The sequence below is a fragment of the Lissotriton helveticus genome, chromosome 9 (genome assembly GCF_964261635.1).
Source record: "Lissotriton helveticus chromosome 9, aLisHel1.1, whole genome shotgun sequence".
NCBI lineage: Eukaryota > Metazoa > Chordata > Amphibia > Caudata > Salamandridae > Lissotriton > Lissotriton helveticus.
Window position 1 is genome coordinate 689,176,119 of NC_136070.1, and position 12,337 is coordinate 689,188,455.

The 12,337-nt window shown below is 45.3% G+C and overlaps 1 protein-coding gene across 1 annotated transcript in view; it reads right to left on the minus strand.

Moving 5' to 3' along the window:
- The window catches only part of LOC144783247 (growth/differentiation factor 3-like), a 144,895-nt gene that overhangs the window by 32,434 nt on the left and 100,124 nt on the right, over positions 1–12,337 (minus strand). Inside the window, exon 4 of the mRNA XM_078662327.1 lies at positions 8,230–8,384. Within this exon, the coding sequence (XP_078518453.1) occupies positions 8,230–8,384 (155 nt within the window). The remainder of the gene's footprint in view (positions 1–8,229; positions 8,385–12,337) is intronic.

Consider the following 12,337-nt stretch of genomic DNA (forward strand, 5'->3'; position numbering starts at 1 on the left):
TGGTGACGAGTGCCTGGGTGACCGTCTTCCTGGTTTCGGTGGGGATCCATCGGAAGATCTTACGGAGCATGCGCAGGGTATTGTGCATGTGCAGCATATTGGACTGGGATTTCAAAGTTAAAGGCAAGGAGTTCCAGTTTACCAGTGCCGACGGCGAAGGTTCTCCCACCCCAACTAGCTTTATTTATTCTGGGAACAGTTGCCAATCTGGCTGAACTGGATCTGATGATCCAATTGGGACAGTGCCATGGGAAGATTGTTTGAAAATATTCAGGCCCGGCTTGTGCAGGGCCTTGTGAACCAGACATAGTGCCTTAAACTTGAAACCTGTTCCTCGTTGGAAGGCAGTGTAGCCACTGCAACGCTTGAGCAAAAGAGGCAACTTCGGGGACTTTCAAAATCAATCTGGCTACTGCATTTTGCAGGGATTGGAGTTTTTTCACCAGTTGGTTTTGAGTGCCAAGGTAAAGGGCATTGCAGTAATCTGTCCTTGAGATGACGAGTGCCAATGTCACAGTTTTTTGTAGCTCCAAAGAAATGTACGGTAAGAACTTCTTTAACGTCTTGAGCAGGAAAAAGCATAACAAAGTAGTTTAGTTTATTTGCTCAGACAAACACACTTTTGTATAAAAAATTTACGACCACATTTTTGGCTTTTTGTGCAGGAGCAGGAAGGGGGCCAAGATCAGATGGCGACTGTTAGACCTGACACCCTTGGCGTGATTTTCCCCCATCTTTTTGCCTCTGTCTCCTGTATTTTTGATGCTGTGCTGGATTTCGTTTTTGCTGGTTTAGATGCTTTGGACACTCTGCCACTGCTGATCAGTGCCAGAGTGTAAGTGCTCCCTATGTAAATTGTCATATTGATTGGGTATACCTGATTGGCATATTTGTATCACCATGAAGTCCCTAGTAAAGTGCACTGTGTGTGCCAGGGCTGGTGATGACAGATGCTACTAGTGGGCCTGCAGCGCTGATTGCGCCACCCACATAAGTAGCCCTAAAATGGTGTCTCAGGCCTGCCACAGCAGTGCCTGTGTGCAGTCAGTGAACTGCCATGTCCGCCTGGCCAGTGTCCCCACTGGCTGGGCCTAACCCTTCCCTGTCTGTGCACATCAGTCACCCCTATGGAAGGCTCAAGGTACCCCCCTGGGCAGGGTGCAGTGTATGGGTAAGGTAGAGCATGTACTAGTGCAGATAACATGCTCTGGTAGTGAGCAGCAGCCATTTTGTGTGCTCACTGCTGCAAGGTTATCTTGCTCCATAGACTAACATGGGGGAGGCTGGTCCCAATGGATACCAGCCTATCTTCCCATAGGAACAAGATGGGACATTAGTGATTGATATCCCTGAACTCAGAATTTAATAACACATCTTTTAGGCAAGGTTGTTTTTACATTCTGTGTTTGAGAATAGTACTTTTAGAAAGTGGCTGTTCTCTTGTCTAACCTTTCTGTGTGCCTGGGCCTGCTTGTGGATTGACTGTCTGGTTTGAGGGTGACAGGGGCTGCAGAGCCCCCAGGAGGTTGTCTGAGTCAGCCCGTGGATGAAAGGCTGCATCTGCTGCCAGGGAAGTGGGAGGAGATAGCACCTGGGAGTGAATAGGGCTGTGCCTACCTGACCACAATGCTGGCTCCACCTCCCGCTGGGCGACTGTCACCTCTGTCCCTGACACTGAAAGAAAGAAGGAAGCCAGGAAAGCCCCAGTGCTCCAGCAACACCCAGAACTGGTTTAGACCGGGCTCAGGGCCCACTTGCACAAAGACTTCAAAGAACTTCAAAGACTTTTAGGGGTATAAGAGAAGGACCCCTGACAACAGAAAAGGAGATTCTACAATCAAGAGGAACCTTTGCTGGAAGAAGGACTGCTGAAGAACTAAAGGATGATTGCCTTGCTGTGTGCTCTAAGGGCTGACCTGTTCTGCTGACCAACTGAAGCTGAGGAGAAGAGGGACTTTGCTGTGTGCTGTGTCCCTGCTTGATTGAACTACAGAGACATTGCTGTGTGCTGTGTCTTTTAACTGAATCTCCAAGGGCCTGAGAAGAGCTGGCCTCCTGTCCTGGAACCCAGGGTCAAAAGGTTCCATTGCAACTGAACTACGCCAGGAAGATCGTGGTTTAACTTCTGCTGAGAGCGTGACTGGCAACTGTGGCCGTGGAGGAAGATCGCCCTGTTCATCGGCACGTTTTGGCAGAGGAGCAGAGGTTGGTTGTGCTTCCCTCCGTGATCTACTCCCCGGCAAGAGTGGTGGCTTCACGAGCACTCTGCCTGCCTCTGGCTCCGTAAAAATCACTTGCCGCCTGTTCACCGCCGCTGCCCGGGCTTGGAATCCTCAAAGCGACATCCTCAGCGACACGGAGCCGCGGCCGAGCAGTCGAAGGGTCGCGCTCCGATTGGTTGCCAGCAAGAGGCTTTCCCGAGGCGCCGCGCTGCCATTGGCGGGTTCCGGGAGGCTTGTCTGGCAAAGCCGCGAGGTGATTGGGCCATTTGAGTGAAGCCGCGAAGTCACGAGGGGGCTCGTCTGCAAGGCCGCGACGTGTTTGGGCATCACAAGTATCACCAGAAGCAGCCGCCGAGAGCCGTGTTTCAAGTGCCGAAGCCGGGGAAGAGGGACCCGACCTCGCCGAGGGAGCAACGCAGTGCTTCCTGCCCCTGGCCTGTTTGTCCCCGCTCGGAGCGCCGAGCTAGCTCCCCGCCGCTCCCTGAAGTGCTGAGAGCGGGCGGAGGGCTGCTGGGACCAGCCGGGGCTGGGAGCGAGTCTGTTCTGCTCGGCACGGGAGTGCTTGATATCATTGGTGAGGCGCGCTCGCATTGCTTGGGCGCAGTAGTTTGAAGAGCTGATTCGTGAGGTTAATTACACGCTGGCATTGCTTTGACAGCTCATTTAAAGAGCCGAATTGAGAACAAATCAGTATTATTATTTTCTTTTATATATATACTGGTTTACAGAGACTTGAGACTATCCTTATATATAAGAACTTCCTAAATTCAAGTACAACCATCAAGATTAAGTGCAACCTTTTACCAGAGAAGCAACTATAGTGTACTGTTGATTTTTATTGCTGCAACTAGATAAAGTTATATTTTTATAAATATACTTACCTGTGTGGTCTCAGTTTGTGGTGGATGGGGAGTCATTGTTTGTGTTAAGTGCATTTATTATACACATTGCCTTGGCGATAAGGATGTCTGCTAGAGCCAAGCTACCTAGAGGGTGAGCAGGGGTTATCTACTGTGTGTATTCCTTCACCCTGACTAGAAGCAAGGGTCCCTACTTGGTCTATGGTATTTACCTCTGCCAATTAGAGACCCCCAGATCTAACAGCGACCATGAAATGTTCCAAAAGGAGGTGTGATTCCCAAAGAGCAAAACCTCAGTTTTATCTGAGTTCAGCTTCAGGTAGTTTTCCTGCATCTACTTAGCTGCTTGAGAAATGCAGCAGAAGAAATGTATTCCTTCCTTTTCAATGTCAGTTGATATAGACACCACAATTTGCGTATCATCAGCAATAGGAAAAACAGCGAAGCCGTAACTGCGAATGAGATTTATCAGAGGAGTGATATTCTAATTGACCATCCCTGACCTACAAATCCCTTTGTGGAAAGGCTCTGCAATATCTGGCTCGCTCTCAGTCTCTGGACAGTGCAAGGATCCCAGCACAAAATAATCTACACTTCAAATTTCTCAAGTTCAAGAAGTAGCAAAGCATTAGACAACTCTTCTCTGGTGTTACCAAATTAACTCGAACTTTCTCCCCAGAACTGTGCCATGCCCCATAACTCTTGTATGGAAAAGTACTCCAGACTTTCTGTTCACACACACAAATATGAGACTTCAACTATCCGTGAATTTGTAGACCTTAGGGTGGCTTAATTCGCTGGTAACTGGAGATAAGCAACTTTCTTCTGAGTGTACTTGGGCCACAGCCAGCTGGATTTCCAATCTTCCACTGTCATTCCCATCCGCTTATATTTCCCAACACTACCATTGGATCCTCACTCTCAATGGGCAATTTCCATCCAACCTACAAATGCTGATGCCTTAGTTGCTTGCATTGTTCCCATCAGTGTGTTCTGAACGAGTTATATAATGTTTCATTGCCTCCATCTCACAGATTCTCCAGTCCACCTATACAGCGGCCATTGCATGATCGTAAGGTGGTTTGCACTTTTGCACACAATCTGAAGACATGCCTACCCAATCCCTTTCATATATGATGGGATTATACCCCAATAGGGGTCAGGTAGGGGAAGTCATGCTCTAGGCCCATCTGCAAGCACCACATTTGCCCTCTCCCCTCCACAGTACTGCACCTCAGCCCCATATTACCCGAGGCAGGTGTTGAGGTCCTACTCAAAGTTAGTTCTATCCACTATCATATGTACAATAGTTAGTTATAGATGCATGTGCAGACACTTACTCACTTGCATGGGCAGGGATCTCACTGTACCTCGCGCCGCATGCTTTGCAGAGGATGATTATATTCCGATCCAGCTTTGGAGTACTCAAGATCCACAGATGTCTTGTTATTTTACGTAAAATATTTAACACTTAAGGTTCATGTACCATGCTCATACACACTGCGGCTTATACTGATCTTCTTAAAATGTGTGAATAAAGTAAATAAAATAGCTTATGTACTCTCCAAGTCAGTGGTTGAAATTGATACATAGATGTGCAGTCACCCACTATCCCAGCACCTGTTTGCTACTGAGAAGTAGTTTAAGAAAACAAGAGCAACGAATGTTTTAGGGGTGGTCGGATTCACAGACCCTCTGTAGCATGTGTTCAGCATTGTGTTCCCTCTAAACCTGACTTGCATGTTTTTAGGCGTCCCCTTAATGAACTCCCAATGTTCCTTGTGCCCTGTCCTGTACTTTTGAGACGATCCCTAGTGAACTGAAAAGGACGTCTCTCACGTGAGTCCACGCTTGGCTTACTGATTCTGATTTGACCATGCCCCCTTTACCTAGCGTTCGCTCTTCGTGCTTCGTGGAAGCTACCGGAGGCTTTGTTTCCCGATTTCTTCCTGTTCAAGTTCCCGATATTGATTCCTGGCCATCGTTTTGGATAGAACTTCTTTACCTTGTTGTCTATTCCCTATTTCCCCTGACACCCTCTCCCTCTCACGAGGGGTGGCGTGTCTTGGCCCCGCAATCCTTCACTTCCGGGTTACGCATTATTCTGGGTTATGACTTTCTCATCTTTAACTGGCATTCCACTGTGTTCGTGAGTGTTGTCATATCGTGTGTGTATGTGTTCCGCTCCGTCTTTAGTTTACGAGCCGGACAGCACTTCCTCTTGTCTCGAGTGAGTCCGTAACATTCTGTCTATTTGAGAGCCCCGTACCACACTGTCTTTAGCTTAAGAGTTGGGCGGAGCTTCTCATTCGTGTTTGTGTTTTGTGTACACCCGTTACGCTCTGTCTTTAGTTTAAGAGCCGGACGTGGTTTGTGTACACCCGTTCCGCTCTGTCTTTAGTTTAAGAGCCGTACGTGGTTTGCTCAACTTATAGTCTAGTACGTTTCCTTCCCGCTCTATCTTTGGTGCATGAGCCGGTAGGAATTCCCCTGGTAGTGAGTGTTTACTTCACTTCTGTTGCTCTGGAAGCCGGGTGAAACTCATATTCTGCGTTAAAATCTAAACTACAACGCCGGCTAGCAGAACTACATTACCCGGCTCTCCTAGCGCGGCGCGGAGTAATGATGTCACACACCATGGTGACGCCGCCCGCGTAAACAATGAAAATGGTGCGTCCTCTTCCCGTCGGTACCTCCCCAACAGACAGCCCAGAGGGACGTCCGGGGTACCGACGGAGAGGTCAGTACTAAGCGTGCAGCGTGTGAGTTTTGCCTTTTTGTTTGTTGGGTTTATAGCATGTTAAAATGACCGACTGGTGTTTTCATTGACATAGCATTCAATGGGTCTAGCTTTCGCGAGCACACCGATTGAGTTGCGGAGTTACTGGACCCTAAAATCACTGTGACTGAAAAATCCAAACTCCAATTACATTTGAAAAAGTAACTGAAGTGAGTGCGTAATTAAAACCTCACTTTGCCTGAATAACTTGAACTCCAAATTTCCTTAAAAATGTAACTGCAGCGAGTGAATCGGCATTCCGTCATTAATTACGCTACTTAGATTATAAACGGAAGCAAGCGATTCTGTTACACACCGCTTACCCCGCTCCTAAGGGCTTCTATAGGCTGCATTTTAACTCAGTGAACTGTCACAAGAAACAGCTTTTGGTGACAATTTGGCCACTTTGTGAAATATGGAGAGCACTCTATACCGATTGGTTGGCTGTTTTAGACAGTGAAATCAGTACAGTTTAACGGTGTTGTATTTCTTGATTGTAAATACATGTTTATTCACCCGCCAGAGCGGTGCTCCATGTACCTGAGCTGAAGCCAGGTGAGGTGGGGCTATACCTTCCTGCCAATAAGGTGAGTGAGCAGGAAAATGCTATGACAAGGTTAAATGTCATTAGTGGCTGTCATCAGACTAGCCTAAGGTTGAAATCATATTATCTGTATGATTCTGGCTTATACTAATAATGCCATATATGTTCTTCTTTTGTTTCTTTCGTATGTATCTGGTACTCCACCTTGGATGATTGCACCATGAAGTTTGGAAGATGGTAACTGATCACGTTTAAGGTGATATTAAATTCATGTTGTTTTAGCAGTAGCATATAATGGTCCTGAAGAAGCAGCGGGAGACCACCTGGCTCCAACAATCTGCAGAAACATGTCGACCTAAAATACTCCCTAGTAGTTATTTTGTTATACTACTATTGCACTGATTTTTATGGTTTGGGATTGAAGGGGTATAGAATAAATGTTGTTTTCCCCAATCACTACCCAATTTTAATACTCATTCACTAATTCACTATTTTTGTTGCACTGCTACTCAGTCTTCCACAGACACCTAGTCCTCTTGAGTTTGTCATAGATTAGGCTAAAAAAATCTCAGCCAATCTATTGTGGAAATGTGACGGTCCCCAAATGATGAAGGGCGGTCTCGTGAGTTGACTGATGGGAACTCGTACATTCAGATGATGTCCCACTGAGTAGATTTTCCTATCCAGATACATACTTAAGTTTCATATAATTTGTGTTTTGACTTACTGCTATCTAGTGTTGGTGTTATTGACTAATTAGGGGTTATAGCAGTTTTTAAGTCAGTAAACCTCCCCTAGGGCCCTTCTCCCTCAGTGTTTTTTGAAACTCATATTCTCCCACGTTCTTGCAGTAGCCCCTTTTCTGTGTGAGTCCGCTGCTGCTGTCGGGGTACATAACTTTCCTGGCGTTATTTCCTCTCTGGAGTTTTCTGGTGACACTTCATTCAAGGTCTGACTCTCACTATCGTGGGGTAAGTGGAACTTCATGTTGAACACATGTATATAATTCTTGTTGTGTCATTGTAGTTTAGACGCACTGTGTATTTTTTGCAGCCTTCTCCTGTCTCCGTATCTGCAGCCACAACGTCCAGCTGGGGGAGAGTTGGTACACTCCTTGGATTATTCCCCCCACACTTTTTGGGAGCAGTTGGCATTGAGTGTGTATATATCCCACTCTTGTTGTTGCTTTTTGGAAGTGTGGAGGACTTTCATCTTTGCTTCTGTGGAACTTGGCCTCTCCCTATTAGGGGAATCGTGACAGAATGTCCATGTGAACATGGGTTTAAAGACTAAACTTGGAACAAGTGTTTACATGGAAGACATTTAAAGAACAGTATATTATAATAGGGTAATCCTGTATTGAAGCAATCAAGCTGGATAGTGTTCAGTAAGACAGAAGGATTTTGTTGTGAATTATTCTGAGCAAACAATCATTTAAAAGTCAACCATTGTTTCTCATACTCAATTCATCCGAATTGAATTTTATTTCTAACAATCATATAGAAACGCATAACACAGTCAGGTGAGTGGTGAGAGAGTTATTCAACAGAACCCCAAGTGAGAAAAACCATAACCGAACAAAGTAAGAGAAGTGATCAAATGTGTGACTATAAATGGTATACTGCTATACAGCAAAAGATAGCCAATGCTATTATATATAGTTAGCCACACCATGGGTAGAACCTGCTGTATGGTTAGATCTAAGGTCCGTCTTTAGATGGCGTTTTGACGCGGTGTGGGTTATGAGCGTCTCATCAGGGTTGAGAATAACCTGAGGAGAGATTTTTTCACTTCTCTTACTTCGTTAGGTAGCTTGCATGTTACCTGCTGTTCCTGATGCTGAAAGGTCGATGTGTCAACCCTGCAAATCTCTGGCTCAGTGGTGGAGGTGACGTTGACGCCTTCGCCACATGGGCAGCCCATGCAGTCTGTGAAGAAGAAGAGCTTGGGATGGATGACCCAGCTGTCCCAACCAAGATCTGCAAAACACATGACACAACATGGATTCGGTGTGAGGGAGGAGATCACTCACATATTCACTGTAGAAGGCTGGATTACTATATGGTGCTCACTTATGTAAGTGTAGCACCCTGTACTAATCTAGACACCCCTTATGGTGATTTTAGTGGTTTTAGACAACCTTAGAAAGCTCTCTAAGTGGTAGCTGTTGAGAGCACCCTACAGGCTTAGCCCAGAAGGAGTGTAAAGCAGCTTGTTTTACCAGCACTTAATCTTATGGTATAGGTTAAGTGAAAAAGAACCACACAGTGTAGTTATAAAAAATATGTATTTATTATTAACACTCACTAACACATTGCAATACCTCCTGCAAGGAGATACAATCACAATACAACCAATACTCTGTCAATAGAATACGTAAGCAGCCCAAATAACAGGGGGAGACCAAACCACATACTAAAATAGTGGAATGCAAAACACGTCTTAAGTTGAGACTGGACCCAGAAGACATAGAAGAGCCAAGGAACAACCCAAGCTGAGTATCTAGGAACCCCAGGGAAGTTGTGTGCAGAGTGGTCAATGCAATTTTAAAGAAGAACAACCCTTCCCAGCAGACCCTGAAGAAACCCATGGAAGATGGAAGGCTAGAGAGTCACCCCACCCATGGATACCCCAGGAACCAGGATACCTACACCAGAGAAGCCGTGTGCATAGGTGGAAAATGACATCGGAAACCGCTGTAGACCACAATGGAGGAGAAGGTAAAAGTGTCCAGTGCAACCCAAAGGTAGATTTAAGATGAGAGGTACCTTCGAACAGAGGGGACGGAGTCTATGCCACTCAGGTGTGACCAGGAGGCACGGAAGACAAATGCCCACCAATGTCGGGGATGCAGGAAGTTGATGGTGCCCTTGAAGTTTCAGCTGTACGGACCAGGCGAACCTGAGGAAGACCAGGAGCCATTCATGAGCTGTACCACGTCAGAAGTCAAGAGCCAAGGGGTAATTATCCGGCAGGAGCACCAACAAGTCTTGGCAGCGGCAATCAACACAGTTGTCAAAAAAGGTGCAGTGTCGGGACCAGCAAGGTCCAAGTTACTCACCACGAGCAGGTAAGTCAGAGTAGGGGAGCTCACTGGAGCCAAAGAAGACCCTCAAGACGACCCACAGGCTGGAGGCACAGGAGCCACAAGAGGACCTCAAGCAGTCCACCAAAGGATGAAGGCCCAGGGTTCAAAGGATGGGATGCAGGCAAAGATCTTGGCTGCAGGAGATTCTTGAGGATGGAGCTTCTTGGAACCCGAAGATCTTTGGAGGAGAGTCAACGGGCCTTGGCAACTGCAAGTCGACGTGGTGCACCGGGGTACTGCTCCAGCGATTTCAACGAGGAATACTGACTTCAAACTTGCTGTGAAGACAGGGCAGGCCTCGAGGTAGCTGCAGAACCACAGTACCTTGTTGAAGCTCAGCTACTCATTGCTTCTCTTCAGGCTGTCATTTCCCTTTTTTTATTTTAGTAAGCCATAGCCATTCAATAAACAATTACAGATGCTTTGTTTACATACAAGGGGCAATTCAGGAGGTATCATGATTATATATATATATATATATATATATATATATATATATATATATATATATATATATATATATATATGTATGTATGTATGTATGTATGTATGTATGTATGTATGTATGTATGTATATATATATATATATATATATATATATATATATATCTCCGCAAAAAACTCCTTCACAAGAAAAGAAGCAGAGACCCAGGAGGAAACGGTGGGAAGCCTTTTTTAATTTTTACAATGGCGAATGCATTTCGGCAGACTCCTGCCTTCTTCAGCGCCCAAAGCTTCCAAACGGTATTGCCACAAGCTGCTGGCAAGTCCCACCTTCTTATACTATGCAGTCATAGGCCCGCTCCACCCCCTGTAGATTGTTAGCACACCTGTGTGGAGTCCCGTAGGTGAAGGGAGACTCCATATCCCAGAATCCAGCATCATGGATCCTCGAAGGTGGTGCATGGGGGGACAAAGTGATGACAAATGTCAGTGCGGGGTGCAGGGAACAGCGCGTGCCCAGTGGAACAGAGGGATATAATATCCTGCTTTGGTATCCAAATTCAAAATTGCTTCCTCTGGTCCTCCATACTACCTCAGCCACGTATCCCAGGAGTCCTTTAAGCAGGGGCCAATGTAACAGTGTACATTTACCCAGCGAGAGATTAATAATCCCCCAACTGCCTTTCTTCCTCCCGGTGATCGCGGCGGGATCCTGACTGTCCAACAACATTGTAGAGAAAAGCGAACTGCAACAGTTCCATACCAGTACAGTCAGGTTCCCAGAGCGAGGCAGGGGTCTCTGTAATGCGTCTCTGGTTGACGCGACGAATATCCACAAGAAACTCCTTCATAAGAAAAGAAGCAGAGACCCAGGAGGAAACGTGGGAAGCCTTTTTTTAATTTTTTCAATGGCGAATGCATTTCGGCAGACTCTGGCCTTCTTCAGCGCCCAAAGCTTCCAAACGGTATTGCCACAAGCTGCTGGTAAGTCCCACCTCCTTATACTATGCAGACATAGGCCCGCTGCACCCCCTGTAGATTGTTAGCACACCTGTGTGGAGTCCCGTAGGTGAAGGGAGACTCCATATCCCAGATTCCAGCATCATGGATCCTCGAAGGTGGTGCATGGGGGGGACAAAGTGATGACAAATACATAATTACAGTACATAACACAATACGAAAAAAAGAAAGAAAATGAAAAAAAAACAAGATCATTGTATAATCAATCTGCCTCAGAGCAATTCTAGTTCATTCAGAAGAAAAGCCATTATAATATACATTTCTAGTCGCCAAACCTTAGAGCCAGCCAAATCTTGAATCCAATACATAGAAAGCACAACAATTATGCTATATCATGATTATTTAAAATATTCTGTGAGCGTCCCCCATATTTTTATGCCTAGCCTACGCTTATGGAGCCCTTTTAAGGCATACAAACTAAATTCTAAATTATATATTGCATAAAGTCTGCCCCTCCGCATTACAAAGGATGGTGGCTCTTTCTTCCTCCATAATGATGCAATACATAATCTAGCTACTGCTACAGAGATAAAAATAAGATATCTATATTGATATACCCCCGTTCCATTAATGAATCATCCAGTAGCCCCAACATCAATACCTTCAGGGTAATCACAATATGTTCCCCTGTCACCTCTGCCAAGAAGGCTTCCATTTTATGTATCAATTGCTTCAACTCTGGACAATCATAAAACATATGAATACTATTAGCTTACTCTATTCCACATCGCGTACAACTACCCTCATTTAGCCCCCCACTGTGCTATTTTGGCAGGTATATAATACAGATTAAATAGGGTTTTAAAATATTGTGATTTAAGGCTGGAGGATATCAGAAGTTTATCAGCCACCGCGATTGATTCCTGCAGGATATCCCCTTCCTGCTTCAATTTAATATTCCATTTTAAATTTTGTACTTCGAGGTCATCCCTTTGTAGTTCAATAAACCTTTGATATAGGTTGCCAGTCCTACCGTGCCTTCTCGATATCTCCAGTAAATTACTTTTCCTAGCTAAATTCATTACATTTACTCTTCTTGTTAGGTAGTCCCGTATTTGTAAGTATTTTAAAAAAATCAGCTTGATGGAGATTATATTTAGACACCAACGAGGAGTAGGCCTTGATAGCACCAATATTTCTTAAATCACCCAAGGTCATAAGACCCTTTCTCCGCCATCTAACCATCTAACCATGACAGACTAAGGGAGGTAAAGCTAGAGAAGATGTAGGTGTATGAAAATTAAGTTTACCAATCTTCAACATCTTACCAATCTGTTACCATGCTTTATAAGCAGCTTGGAGCACCTTAAATTGAGTTTTCTTGTAGTAACTGGGCTCTAAATTCTGTAGAAAGTTCCTCTCTGAGTTTGTGTCCAACAA